Source organism: Gorilla gorilla, chromosome 18 (assembly GCF_029281585.2).
Source record: "Gorilla gorilla gorilla isolate KB3781 chromosome 18, NHGRI_mGorGor1-v2.1_pri, whole genome shotgun sequence".
Taxonomy (NCBI): Eukaryota; Metazoa; Chordata; class Mammalia; order Primates; family Hominidae; genus Gorilla; species Gorilla gorilla.
In genome coordinates, this window is record NC_073242.2 from 97,231,701 (window position 1) to 97,246,298 (window position 14,598).

Consider the following 14,598-nt stretch of genomic DNA (forward strand, 5'->3'; position numbering starts at 1 on the left):
TCTTTTTTTTTGAGATGAAGTCTTGCTCTGTTGCTCAGGCTGGAGTGCAGTGGCGCAATCTCGGCTCGCTGCCAACTTCTGCCTCCAGGGTTCAAGGGATTCTCGTACCTCATCCTCCAGAGTAACCAGGAATACAGGCACCCACCACCACTCCCAGCTAAATATTCACATTTTTAGTAGGGATGGGGTTTTGTCATGTTGTCCAGGCTGGTCTTGAACTCCGGGCCTCAAGTGATCCTCCCGCATCAGCCTCCCAAAGTACTGGAATATAGGCGTGAGCCGCTGTGCCTGGCCGTTTTTTGTTTTTTTCACGTGGCCGTGTACTTAAGGAACCAGCCTTAGGGGTGAGAAAATTGAGCAGCTGGTCAGATGAGGGGTTCCTTCAATCCCTCCACTTCCAGCTGCTGCCTCTAGGAAAGGCCTCAAATTCCTTACCTCAGCCTCCTGGGATTACAGGCGCACGCCACCATGCCTGGCTAATTTTTTTATTTTTAGTAGAGACGGGGGTTTCTCCATGTTGGCCAGGCTGGTCTCAAACTCATGACCTCAAGTGATCTGCCCATCTCAGTCTCCCAGAGTGCTAGGATTACAGGCGTGAGCCACTGTGCCCAGCCTCAAATTCCTTACATCTATCAGTTTGTCCGGGCATCATTTCCTGATCACCCACTGGTGCTGGCCATTTGCTGGGGTGTGCAGTGAGGTGGCTGGATAAGTCTCCAGCTATCACATGTGCTGGCATAAGCACATGGGGGTGGAGGGTGGGCTCTGTAGGGGCCCCCAAGATCCAGGAGCCAGTGCTGACCAAACATCTAGACAACATGTGTGATTTCACATTTAACCTCAAATTCAGACTTGCTGTCTCTTGCTTAACCTAGTCTGCTCATCCCCGAGGGCTATCAGACCTGTTTCTGTAAAAACACAGTGAAGTCACAGCACACCCTGCCCCGGAGCTCTCTAAGCTTCCTGTTTTTATGCAGAAAGCCTGCCCTCCTGTGAAGCTGACCATGTGAGATCTCACTGACTCCACATCTGGATGAATCTGAGAAGCTTAGTTAAAAACAACAACACAAAACTTTTTTTTTGAAACTGTATCCCACTCTGTGGCCTAGGCTGGAGTGCAGTGGTGCCGTCATGGCTCACTGTAGCCTCAAATTCGGGGCTCAGGTGATCCTCTCACCTCAGCTTCCCGAGTAGCAGGGACTACAGGGTGGTGCCACCACACCCAGCTATTTTTTTTTTTTTTTGGTAGAGATGGGATTTCACCATGTTGCCAGGCTGGTCTCAAACCCCTGGTCTCAAGTGATCCTCCCACCTTAGCCTCCCACAGTGTTGGGATTACAGGCATGAGCCACTGTGCCCAGACCAAAAAACGTTTTATAGGGAAAATTGCAAATACATGAGAAAAGAGAGAGAAAAGTGTATTAACTCCCATGTAGCCATCACCCAGTTTCAAAGATTACCAACTGATGGCTCATTTTATTTCATTTATGCTCTCACTCACCTCTTTCTACAGATTATTTTAAAGCAAATCATAGACATCTATTTCATCCATTTTTAAGTATGCCTCTCTAAAAGGTAAGGGCTCTTTTTAGGCTGGGCGCGTGGCTCTTGCCTGAAATCACAGCACTTTGGAAGGTTGAGGTGGGTGGATCACCTGAGATCAGGAGTTGGAGACCAGCCTGGCTAACACAGCGAACCCCATCTCTGCTAAAAATACAAAAATTAGCTGGTTGTCGTGGAGGGCGCCTATAATCCCAGCTACTCAGGAGTCTGAGACAGGAGAACTGCTTGAACCCAGGAGGCAGAGATTGCAGTGAGCTGAGATCGTGCCACTGTACTCCAGCCTGGGCAGCAGAGAAAGACTCTGTCTCTAAATAAATAAATAAATAAATGGTAATGGCTGTTTTTAAAAGACAACTATAAGCCAGGTGCACTGGGCCATTCCTGTAGTCCTAGCTATTTGGGAGGCTGAAACAGGAGGATTGCTTGAGCCCAGGAGTTTGAGGCCAGCCTGGGCAGCATACTAAAACCCTGTTTCTGAAAAATAAAGTAAATAAATATATAAATAAATGGCAATTACCATACCATTATGACCCTTATAAAAGTTAACAGTACTTTTCTTTTAAAATTTGTAGAGACAGGGTCTTTTTTTTTTTTGAGACAGAGTCTCCCTCTGTTGCCCAGGCTGGAGCGCAGTGGGGTGATCTCGGCTCACTGCAAACTCCGCCTCCTGGGTTCACGCCATTCTCCTGCCTCAGCCTTCCGAGTAGCTGGGACTACAGGCACCCGCCACCATGCCCAGCTAATTTTTTTGTATTTTCAGTAGAGACGGGGTTTCACCATGTTAGCCAGGATGGTTTCTATCTCCTGACCTCGTGATCCACCCGCCTCGGCCTCCCAAAGTGCTGGGATTACAGGCGTGAGCCACCGCGCCTGGCCGAGACAGGGTCCTGTTTTATTCCCCAGGCTGGTGACGAACTCCTGGGCTCAAACAGTCCTCCCTCTTTGGCCTCCCAAAGTGCTGTGATTACAGGCATGAGCCACCACACCCAGCCACTTTTTTTTTTTTTTTTTTTTGAGATGGAGTCTCGCTGTGTCGCCCAGGCTGGAGTGCAGTGGCGCCATCTCGGCTCACTGCAAGCTCCGCCTCTCGGGTTTATGCCATTCTCCTGCCTCAGCCTCCCGAGTAGCTGGGACTACAGGTGTCTGCCACCACGCCTGGCTAATTTTTTGTATTTTTAGTAGAGATGGGGTTTCACCATGTTAGCCGGGATGGTCTCAATCTCCTGACCTTGTGATCCGCCCGCCTCGGCCTCCCCAAAGTGCTGGGATTACAGGTGTGAGCCACCACGCCCGGCCTTTTTTTTTTTTTTTTTTTTTTTTTTTTTTTTTTTTTTTGAGACGGAGTTTTGTTTTTGTTGCCCAGGCTGCAGTGCAATGGCGTGGTCTTGGCTCTCTGCAACTTCTACCTCCCAGGTTCAAGGGATTCTTCTGCCTCAGCCTCCCAAGTAGCTGGGATTACAGGCACGCATTAACACACCTGGCTAATTTTTTTTGTATTTTTAGTAGTGACGGGGTTTCATTATGTTGGTCAAGCTGGTCTTGAATTCCTGACTTCATGTCATCCGCCCACCTCTGCCTCCCAAAGTGCTGGGATTACAGGCATGAGCCACCGTGCCCAGCCCAATTCTTTAGTATCATAAATTATCTATCATGTTCAAATTTATCTGATTATCCAATTTTTAAATAATTCATTGGTTTGAACTGTAATGGAGCTCAGACCGCCCACATTGTAAATGGTTGTTATGACTCAATCTTCAGGTTCTTCTTTTTTTTGTCTTCCTTGCAATTTCTTTGTTGAAAAAATCACGTCCTTGCCCGTTAGAGTTTTCCATGTTGTAGAGTTTTCTGATTGCATCTCATGGTGTCATTTAACATGTTCCTGTGTCCTTGTGTTTTCTATAAACTGGTAGTTAAGGCAAGCTTTTATTTATTTAAATTTTTTTTTTCTAATTCTTTACTTTTAATATTTTTTGTAGAGATGGAGTACTGCTGTGTTGCCCAGGCTGGTCTCGAACTCTTGGGCTCAAGCAATCCTCCCACCTCAGCCTCCCAAAGTGCTGGGATTACAGCCATGAGCCACCACAGCCAGCTGAGGGGAAGCTTTTAATACTGTGGATTTCTAGGCCAGTACCCTAAAACTTTAGACTGGTGTGGGTGCTGGGGATCACTTTTTTTTTTTTTTAAGACCGAGTCTCGCTCTGTCACCCAGGCTGGAGCGCAATGGCGCGATCTCAGCTCACTGCAAGCTCCGCCTCCTGGGTTCATGCCATTTTCCTGCCTCAGCTTCCCGAGTAGCTGGGACTACAGGCACCCACCACCACACCTGGCTAATTTTTTTTTTTTTTTTGTATTTTTTAGTAGAGATGGAGTTTCACCGTTGTTAGCCAGGATGGTCTCGATCTCCTGACCTCGTGATCTGCCCGCCTTGGCCTCCCAAAGTGCTGGGATTACAGGTGTGAGCCACTGCGCCGGGCCGGGATCACTCTTTTTTAAGAGCCCCAGTTGAGTCTATTTGTTTCAGCTTTGGGAACTGCCAAACTATCCAGGCCATCCAGGAACCACAAATCTGCTTCAGTCATGCCACGGATGAGAGACTCTGGGGGTTAATGGAGACTCTAACAGGGAACTTTCTGGGAGCCCAGGGACTGTGCCTCCTTCCTTTAACCCAAGTTAGGAAAACCTATCAGGACCTTTCCTGGCCTCCAGGGTATGCGTGTTGTGGGGAGGAGCAACAGTCTTGCTGCTGGGACCCCTAAGGACAAGTGAGTTGCTGACAGTGCCGCCTTTTTCTGGGCTGCTGATACAGGCAGACTTGGGACAAACGTCATGGTGTTTCTTCTCTGCTGACTGCTCCTCCATCCCCCAGTCCCCAGCACCAGCTGTCCCAGCTGCAGAGAGAGACAGTCCCCCTGGTAACAGCCAGCACCTCACTACCATGGCACGCAGCAGTCAGACGGATCTTTTTAGCATCTATATCAGATTACTTCCCTATCTTATTCAGATTCCTCCATGACTTCCCAATATACTTAAAACAAGATCCACTGTCCTTACCGTGGCTGGCAAGGCCCACTATGGTCTGGCCCATGCTTACTTGCTTACTTCCTTACTTCTCCAACCACCTTTTTCTTTTCTTTTTTTTTTTTTTTTTGAGACGAGTCTCACTCTTGTCCCTCAGGCTTGAGTGCAATGGCTCGATCTCGGCTCACTGCAACCTTCACCTCCCGGGTTCAAATGATTCTCCTGCCTCTGCCTCCCAAGTAGCTGGGATTAAGGCGCCTGCCACCACACCTGGCTAATTTTTGTATTTTTTAGTAGAGACAGGGTTTCACCATGTTGGCCAGGCTAGTCTCGAACTCCTGACCTCAGGTGATCCGCTCGCCTCGGCCTCCCAAATTGCTGGGATTACAGGCGTGAGCCACTGCACCTGGCCTCCAACCATCTTATTTTTTTTTTTCCTTCCTTCCTTCCTTCCTTCCTTCCTTCCTTCCTTCCTTCCTTCCTTCCTTCCTTCCTTCCTTCCTTCCTTTCTTTCTGACAGAGTCTCACTCATTGCCTAGGCTGGAGTGCAGTGGCAGGATCATGGCTCATTGCAGCCTATACCTCCTAGGCTCAAGCAATCCTCCTGCCTCAGCCTCCTGAGTAGCTAGGGACCACAGGCATGCACCACCACACCCAGCTGATTTTTTGATTTTTTGTAGAAAGGGCACCTCCCTATGTTGCCAGGCTGGTCTCAAACTCCTGGGCTCAAGTGACCCTCCCTCCTTGGCCTCCCAGCCACCACATCTTTCAATCTCCTCTATCTTTCTTCCCTGGCCACACTGGCCTTTCTGCTGGCCCTCAAATTGGTCAGTCTTGTAGGCTGGGTGTGTTGCCTCACACCTGTAATCCTAGCACCCTGGGAGGCCAACACTGGCAGATTACCTGAGGTCTGGAGTTTAAGACCAGCCTGGCAAACATAGTGAAACCCCATCTCTACTAAAAACACAAAAATTAGCCGAGTGTAGTGGCATGTGCCTCTAGTCCCAGCTACTCAGGAGGCTGAGGCAGGAGAATCACTTGAACCTGAGAGGCAGAGGTTGCAGCGAGCCAAGGTCGCACCATTGTACGCCATCCTGGGAGACAAAGTGAGACCCCACCTCAAAAAAAGAAAAAATGGATCAGTCTCATTCTTACCATTATACTTGAAATTTCCTCCAGTAATGCTCTCCCTTCGGCTCCTCACGATTCCCTCACATCTCAGCCATAATGTCATCATCTCAGAGAAGCCTTCCCTAACCACCTGGTGTAACACAGCACACCTCATGACTGTATTCTCTTATCCAGTTTCATTTTTCTTTATAGCAGTTATAGTTATCTAAAATTATATTGTTTGGGGAGGCTGAGGCAGGACAATGGTGTGAACCCGGGAGGCAGAGCTTGCAGTGAGCCTAGATCGCGCCACTCCAGACTGGGTGACAGAGCGAGACTCCGTCTCGAGAAAAACAACAACAACAACAACAACAACAAAAATTATATTGTTTGTTTGTCTCTATAAACAAATTATATTGTTTGTGGGTGCCTTGAGGGGAGGGGTTTCTCATTCACCAATATATCCCAAGCAACCAGCACAGTGGCTGGTATGTAAGAAGTGCTCAATAGGCCGGGTGCGGCGGCTTATGTCTGTAATCCCAGCACTTTGGGAAGCCAAGGTGGGTGGGTCGCCTGAGGTTACGAGTTCGAGACCAGCCTGACCGATATGGTGAATCCCATCTCTACTAAAAATACAAAAATTAGCCGGGTGTGGGGGTGTGCCCCTGTAGTCCCGGCTACTCAGGAGGCTGAGGCAGGAGAATCGCTTGAACTCAGAAGGCGGAGGCTGCAGTGAGCCAAGATCGTGCCACTGCACTCTAGCCTGGGCAACAGGAGAGAAAACTCTGTCTCAAAAAAAAAAAAAAAGTGCCCAATAAATACTTGTTGAATAAATGAATGAATGGATGAGTGGATAGATGGAGCGGCATCTTCTTAGTTATTTTGTCCCTCTCCTAACACTCTCTAAAACACACACACACACACACGGAAACACTCACTGGGCTCTACCTTTTTTTGGCTTTTCTTTTTTTTTTTTCTTTTTTGAGACAGGGTCTCGTTGTGTCACCCAGTCACCCAGACTGCTGAAATGCAGTGGTATGATCATAGCTTACTGCAGCCTTCAACTCTTGGCTTTAAGCGATCCTCACGCCTCAGCCCCCCAGATGGCTAGGACTATAGGTGCACCCCACCATACCTAACTAATTATTTTTATTTTTGTAGAGACAGGATCTCACTACTTGCCCAAGCTCGTCTTGAACTCCTGGCTTCAAGCAATTCTCCCATCTTGGCCTCCCAAAGTATTGGGATTACAGGTGTGAGCCACTGTGGCCGGCCAGGCTCTGTGTTTCTTTTTTAAATTTTTATTTATTTGGGAGGCTGAGGCAGATGGGTCACTTGAGCCCAGGAGTTCAAGACCAGCCTGGACAACACGGCAAGACCCCATCTTTTTTTTTTGTTTGTTTTTGAGATGGAGTCTCGCTCTGTCGCCTAGGCTGGAGTGCAGTGGCGTGATCTTGGCTTACTGCAAGCTCCGCCTCCCGGGTTCATGCCATTCTCCTGCCTCAGCCTCTCGAGTAGCTGAGACTACAGGTGCCTGCCACCACAACTGACTAATTTTTTGTATTTTTAGTAGAGACGGGGTTTCACTGTGTTAGTCAGGATGGTCTTGATCTCCTGACCTTGTGATCCGCCCACCTCTGCCTCCCAAAGTGTTGGGATTACAGGTGTGAGCCGCAGCGCCTGGCCTTTTTTTTTTTTCATTTTTTTTAGACAGAGTTTCACTCTTGTTGCCCAGATTGGAGTGCAGTGGCATGATCTCGGCTCACTGCAACCTTTGCCTCCCAGGTTCAAGTGATTCTCCTGCCTGAGGTTCCTGAGTAGCTGGGATTACAAGTGCCCACCACCATGCCCAGTTAATTTTTTGTATTTTTTTTTTTTTGTTTTGATACGGATGTCGCCCAGGCTTGAGTGCAGTGGCACTATCTCGGCTCACCACAAGCTCTGCCTCCCGGGTTCATGCCATTCTCCTGCCTCAGCCTCCCGAGTAGCTGGGACTACAGGCACTCGCCACCACGCCTGGCTAATTTTTTGTATTTTTTAGTAGAGATGGGGTTTCACTGTGTTAGGATGGTCTCGATCTCCTAACCTCGTGATCCGCCCACCTCGGCCTCCCAAAGTGCTGGGATTACAGGCGTGAGCCACCACGCCTGGCCAATTTTTTGTATTTTTAGTAAGACGGGGTTTCATTGTGCTGGCCAGGCTGGTCTCAAACTTCTGACCTTAGGTGATCCACTGCTTCAGCGTCCCAAAGTGCAGGGATTACAGGAGTGAGCCACTGTGCCTGGCCGAGACCCCATCTAAGAGAGAGAGAGAAAAGAGGAAGAAGAAGGAGGAGAAGAAGAAGAAAGAAGGAAGAAGGAAGAAGGAAGAAGAAGAAGAAGAAGAAGAGAAGAAGAAGAAGAAGAAAGAAGAAGAAGAAAGAAGAAGAAGAGGAAGAAAGAGGCTGGGCGTGGTGGCTCATGCCTATAATCCCAGAACTTTGGGAGGCCAACGCGGGCAGATCTTGAGGTCAGGAGATCAAGACCATCCTGGCCAACATGGTGAAACCCCGTCTCTGCTAAAAATACAAAAATTGGCTGGGTGTGGTGGCGGGCGCCTGTAGTCCCAGCTACCAGGGAGGCTGAGGCAGGAGAATGGCGTGAACCCAGGAGGTGGAGCTTGCAGGGAGCTGAGATAGTGCCACTGCACGCCAGCCTGGGTGACAGAGCGAGACTCTGTCAAAAAAAAAAAAAAAAAAAAAAGATGATCAAGTCAAACACTGTTATGGAAAAATAATTTTTTTAATTTTTTTTTTTAATTGAGCAGTAGGGACCTCACTGGGGCCATAATGGGCAGGAAATAAAGGAACACGTGAGCTTCAGGGGGATGTTGCTCAACTTCCTCCTTATTGTTCTTGCTGTAGGTGGCAGGTCTCCCCAGGTCTTTTTCTTCTACCTCCTGAGATGCCAAGCAGGAGGCTTTCTCCTGCTGTAACTAGCCATGGGCTGCTGCTTCCAGTTTCAGCAAGTCCTGGCCCTCCTGGTTTGTGCTGGTAGTTGCTGGCAGTGACTCAAAGCAAAAACCCATCTGGTAGATCAGGCCCTTACTGGGCTATGCTGCACTCCCTCTCTGCACTTGACTCCTCGGCTAGCAGAGTGCAGACTATTTCTATCTTCTGCCCAGAAAGGGACTCTGGAGAGATGAGTAGAGGAACATCAGGTTTTCTTCCAGGCCGGCTTCAGCCTTGGGATGTTCAAAGCAACTGCTCATTTTAAACCACAGTTTCTGAGGCTCCTTGGCCATGGGTAGTTAGCATGGAAGGGGGCTTCTGGATGAGGAAGGCATAGGCAGAATGACTCAGGCTCTATCTGCAGTGGTGGGCAGGGGAGGTCACCGCAGAAGAGGCATTAGCTGTCTTAGACAGCTAAACATTTGTCCTTTCTCCCAAATGGCTCAGCCAGCAAGCTTCTGTGGGGTCAGTCTCCTGCCACTATGCTCCAAGCGCCGAATTTTGGGGCTAGAGCAACCCAGGTCTTTATCTGACTCTATCGTAGCTTGACGTCTCTTGGGAGCACGCCTGGGGGCTGGCTTCTCTGCTTCAGCCTTTGTTGGGGTGGCCAAAGGAGCATCCCCATGGAGCCGGTAGCCACCAACCAGGCAGTACGTCTCCCCATGCCAGCCTACCTGAGTTTCTCCACACCCTCGGTAGAGAACATGGTAGTGCCCAGGTGTGGGAGGAGAAGTGGCAGGCACTGCAGCTGGAAAGAAAACCAGAATTAGTCACTTTTACCTTATACATTGTGCTGTTACAGCCTACCCTCTCTCGCGACTCTTCCTAAGAAGTCATTTCATCTTCTTTGCATCCCAGACACAGCCTTGGCCTATCACCTCTATGTGTCCCTGAGACAGGATGCTGGCTGTGAAAGCAGTTATGTGGAGCCTGTGTCAGCAGCAGGAGACCAGGAGATCCTCCTCATCCCTTCCATGACCAAAAATACATTTCTTAAGGTCTGTCACATCTCAGGCTTTAATGGAAATTATTTTCAAGTTTTGTAAAAAATGATCTACTATCAGCCAGGTGGGGTGGTTCACGCTTGTAATCTCAGCACTTTGGGAAACTGAGGAGGGAGGATCACTTGAGCCCAGGAGTACCAGCCTGGTCAACATGGTGAAACCCCATCTCTACTAAAAATACAAAAAATTCGTCAGGCATGGTGGAACGCACCTGTAGTCCTAGCTGCTTGGGAGGCTGAGGCAGGAGAATCGCTTGAACCTGGGAGGCGGAGGTTGCAGTGAGCCAAAATCGCACCACTGCATTCCAGCCTGGGTGACAGAGCGAGACACTGTCTCAAAAAAGAAAAAAAAGGATCTAATATTGTGCCACTGCACTCCAACCTGGGTGACAGAGCGAGACTAAAATAAAAAGATCTAATACAAATTGGTGGGCCAGGCACAGTGCCTCACGCCCGTAATCCTAGCACTTTGGGAGGCTGAGGTGGGCCGATCGCTTGAGCTCAGGAGTTCAAGACCAGCCTAGGCAACATGGCGAAACCCTGTCACTACTAAAAAGAGAAAAAATTAGCTGGGTGTGGTGGCGCGTGCCTGTAGTCCCAGCTACTAGGGAGACGAGTTAGGAGAATCCCCTGAGCCCAGGAAGTTGAGGTTTCAGTGAGCTGTGATTATGCCAGTGTGCTCCAACCTGGATGACAGAGAACCTGTCTCAAAAAAAAAAAAAAAAAAAAAAAAAAATTCAGACCAGCCCCGGCAACATAGCAAGACCCCATCTCAATTAAAAAAAAAAAAAAAAAAAGATGAGAACCTTTCTGAGCACCTGCTCAGATGACATTTCACTTGCCCTTAGCAGGTGAACTTGCCCTGAGCAGGAACACTGTGGGTCCCTGAGTGGCCATGCCCTCGATATTACTTATGGCTGGGAAAGCTCTGAGGTGTGGTGGGCCAGCCCAAAAGGAACGTGTCAGCCAGGTGAAGCTGTGGGTACAGCAACGCCTCCTGTATAGATGCCCCCTGTATGCCTACCTGCTGTGCTGCCCTCCCAGGGGACAGAGGACATGTTAGAGAGAATATAGAGGATCCGGTCAGTCATTCTCTCTCAGCCAACCAAACAGATTGGTATCTTACAGAGAAATGGTAGGGAGGTTTCCCTAGGACTCAGGTGTGTACTCACGCTGCCATGGAAACTTTGGAAGCTTGTGAGGTCATCACTACCCTGTGAACTGTCACCTAAGGAATCTGTGACCTAAGGGGCAGGCTTCAGGCCTTCAGGGTTTTGTGGAGGAGAGCAGGGCAGAGATAGAGAGGAATCCTGCCTGGGCCCTCCCATCCAGCCCTCCCTACAAATGCCTAGTAGCCACTCTATGGGGCACATCTGTCGGCTGGTACAAGCCCCAGTGACCACAGGAGGGCAAGAGAAACCTAAATTCTGATATGAGCTGGAGAGGCAAGATTAATCTAAGAGATAGATAGGTAGCCACGCACTGGTGCTAAGCAATCAACAGCAGGAGAGGCAGAGATTGGGATGAACAAAGGGATCATGGAAGGCTCCTTCGAGCTGGACTTGAAAGACTGGTGAGATCTGGACACATGCAGAGAGTAACTGCCCAACGTGTTCCCCTTGCCACTGCCTAGACAAAGCTGATTTATCAAGACAGGGAAATTGCAATAAAGAGTAATTCACGCAGAGCTAGCTGTGCGGGAGACTGGAGTTTTATTACTCAAATCAGTCTCCCTAAGCATTCAGGGATCAGAGTTTTTAAAGATAATTTGGTGGGTGGTGGGCAGTGAGTCCGGAAAGCTGATTGGTTGGGTCAGAGATGAAATCATAGGGAGTCAGCTTGGGCGCAGCAGCTCATGCTTGTAATCCCAGCACTCTGGGAGGCTGACCAGCCTGGCCAACATGGTGAAACCCCTAAAAAAACAAAAATTAGGCTGGACGCGGTGGCTCATGCCTGTAATCCCAGCACTTTCGGAGGCCAAGGTGGGCAGATCACGAGGTCAAGAGATCGAGACCATCCTGGCCAATATGGTGAAACCCTGTCTCTACTAAAAATACAATTTAGCTGGGTGTGGTGGCATGTGCCTGTAGTCCCAGCTACTTGGGAGGCTGAGGCAGAAGAATCGTGAACCCGGGAGGTGTGGGTTGCAGTGAGCTGAGATCCAGCCATTGCATTCCAGCCTAGTGACAGAGCGAGACTCTGTCTCAAAAACAACAACAACAACAACAACAAAAACAAAAAGTTAGCCGGGCGTGGTGGCGCTGTCTGTAACCCCAGCTAGCTACCCGGGAGGCTGAAGCACTGAAACCCAGGAGGCAGAGATTGCAGTGAGCCAAGATCATGCCACTGCACTCCAGCCTAGGCGACAGAGTGAGACTCCATCTCAAAGAAAAAAAAAAAGAAATCTTAGGTAGTCGAAAGTATCCTCTTGCCGAGTCAGTTCCTGGGTGGGGGAACCACAAGATTGATCTGGGTGGTGTCAGCTGATCCATCAAGTGCAAGGTCTTTTTTATTTTATTTATGTTTTTTGAGACAGAGTCTCACTCTGTTGCCCAGGCTGGAGTACAGTGGTGCAATGATCTTGACTCACCGCAACCTCCCCTTCAAGGTATTCTAGTGTCTCAGCCTCCTGAGAAGCTGGGACTACAGGCGCCTGCCACCACGCCCAGCTAATTTTTGTATTTTTAGTAGAGACAGGGTTTTGCCATGTTGGCCAGTCTGCTCTCAAACTCCCCCGTCCTCAAGGGATCCGCCCGCCTTGGCCTTCCAAAGTGTTGGGATTACAGGCGTGAGCCACTGCGCCCAGCCAATCAAGTGTAGGGTGTGCAAAATATCTCAAGCACTGATACTATGTCATATATATAATATATAACATATATATGACACGTATGTATATATGCACACACACACACACACACACACACACACACACACACACACACATATATTTTTTGAGACAGATGCCTTGGCCTCCCAAAGTTCTGAGATTACAGGCATGAGCCACCACACCCGGCCTAGGTATATAATTTTAAAAAAATCAAAAAATTAACAAATATGGAACGCTTCATGGATTTGCATGTCATCCTTGCACAAAGGGCTGTGCTCATCTTCTCTGTATAGTTCCAATTTTAGTATATGTGTTGCTGAAGCGAGCATGATCTTAGGTTTTATATAGTGATGTTACCCCCAAGAGCAATTTGGGGACTGGTCAGAATCTTGTAGCCTCGGCCGGGCACAGTGGCTCACGCCTGTAATCCCAGCACTTTGGGAGGCTGAGGTGGGTGGATCACCTGAGGTCAAGAGTTCAAGACCAGCCTGGGTAACATGGTGAAACTCGTCTCTACTAAAAATACAAAAAATTAGCCGGGCGTGGTGGTGGGCGCCTGTAATCCCAGCTACTCAGGAGGCTGAGGCAGGAGAATTGCTTGAACCCAGGAGGCGGAGGTTGCAGTGAGTCAAGATAGCGCCTCTGCACTCCAGCCTGGGCAACAACAGTGAGACTCCATCTCAAAAAAAAAAAAAAAAAAAAGAATCTTGTAGCCTCTAGCTGCATGACTCCTAAACCATAATTTCTAATCTTTTGGCTGATTTTGTTAGTCCTACAAAGGCAGTCTAGTCCCCAGGCATGAAGGGGGTTTCTTTTGGGAAAGGGCTGTTATCTTCTTTGTTTTAAACTATAAACTATAAACTAAGTTCCTCCCAAAGTTAGTTCAGCCTATGCCCAGGAATGAACAAGGACAGCTTGGAGGTTAGAAGCACGATGGAGCTGGTTAGGTCAAATCTCTTTCACTGTCTCGGTTGTAATTTTGCAATGGCGGTTTCAATAGGAGAAGGAATACGTTCCAGTTAAGAAGACTGAAAACATACAGGCTCTTCTTGACTTTGTTCTGCCCCAAATGTAAATTCATAGCACCCTCACATTTTTACCACCTAAGACTCAAGAACGCCAAGAGGTTAGGGGTCCATCCAAGGTCATACAGGTAGCAGAGAGGCATTCTGATCTGCAGGGCTTCATTTGGGGCTCCAGAATTATAGCTGTTAAGAATGTGAGGACAAGCTCATCACATTTAAAGGTGATGTACACTGGAGGTATGTTAAATGTGCCCCAAGGCAAAATGAGGCTCCCAAATGACTGTATGAAGTGCGAATGATGGTTCTATTTTTAAAATTTATTCTTTTTTCAGAAACAGGGTCTCACTTTGTCATCCAGGCTAGAATACAGTGGCACCATCATAGCTTACTGTAACCTGGAACTCCTGGCCTCAAGTGATCCTCTTGCCTTGGCCTCCCAAAGTGCTGGGATTATAGGAGTGAGATGTCACGTCTACAGATGAACCTATTTTAACATGAAATTCAAACAAATTCATGACAAGATAAGAATCCCAAATGACTGGCCAGGCGCCTTGGCTCATGTCTGTAATCCCAGCACTTTGGGAGGCTGAGGCAGGCGGGTCACTTGAGGCCAGGAGTTCACGACCAGCCTGGCCAACATGGCAAAACTCTGTCTCTACTAAAAATATAAAAACTAGCCGGGCATGGTGGTGTGCACCTCTAATCCCAGCTACTCAGGAGGCTGAGGCCCGAGAATTGCTTGAACCTGGGAGGCAGAGGTTGCAGTGAGCCGAGATTGTGCCACTGCACTCCAGCCTGGGTGACAGAGTTAAGACTCTGTTTCAAAAAAAAAAAAAAAAAAAAAGATAACAATACAAAATCATAACCTTATCATTACACTGCCCTCTCTTTAAATAGGCAAACAATGACAATCTTATCACTATGAAAGGATGAGGTTTAGCTCCCAGCAGCAGCCCAGGTCAGCACTGTGGAGAGGTACCAAAAGGTCATTTGGGCCAGGCGTGGCGGCTCACACCTGTAATCCTAGCACTTTGCGAGGTGGAGGCAGGAGTATCTCTTGAGC

The 14,598-nt window shown here is 48.5% G+C and overlaps 2 protein-coding genes and 1 non-coding gene across 3 annotated transcripts in view; 1 reads left to right on the plus strand and 2 right to left on the minus strand.

Annotated features, from left to right (window-relative positions):
* Positions 1-8,452: 8,452 nt before the first annotated feature.
* DPEP2NB (DPEP2 neighbor) lies at positions 8,453-10,917 on the minus strand. The gene is made up of 2 exons (XM_019039563.3): positions 10,708-10,917; positions 8,453-9,428 (listed from the first exon to the last, which is right to left on the minus strand). Exons 1-2 carry the CDS (start codon positions 10,772-10,774, stop codon positions 9,124-9,126), a joined length of 372 nt encoding a protein of 123 aa, XP_018895108.1. The 5' UTR covers positions 10,775-10,917; the 3' UTR covers positions 8,453-9,123.
* Positions 10,918-10,975: 58 nt separating this feature from the next.
* DUS2 (dihydrouridine synthase 2) overlaps positions 10,976-14,598 on the plus strand; it is a 63,268-nt gene continuing 59,645 nt past the window's right edge. Inside the window, exon 1 of the mRNA XM_063699664.1 lies at positions 10,976-11,256. The gene's annotated coding sequence lies outside the window, so the exon portion shown is untranslated. The remainder of the gene's footprint in view (positions 11,257-14,598) is intronic.
* Positions 12,732-12,839, minus strand: LOC115931193 (U6 spliceosomal RNA). The gene has a single exon (XR_004067734.1). It is a non-coding gene; the product is annotated as a U6 spliceosomal RNA (small nuclear RNA).

What these genes read in the sequence shown, in the direction of transcription:
- DPEP2NB (XM_019039563.3), bottom strand. Translation starts at nt 10,774, where the DNA reads ATGACTGACCGGATCCTCTATATTCTCTCTAACATGTCCTCTGTCCCC. An exon ending in CTGGGAGGGCAGCACAGCAG is followed by an intron (nt 9,429 to 10,707) that starts GTAGGCATACAG and finishes TTTTCTTTCCAG; the next exon opens with CTGCAGTGCCTGCCACTTCT.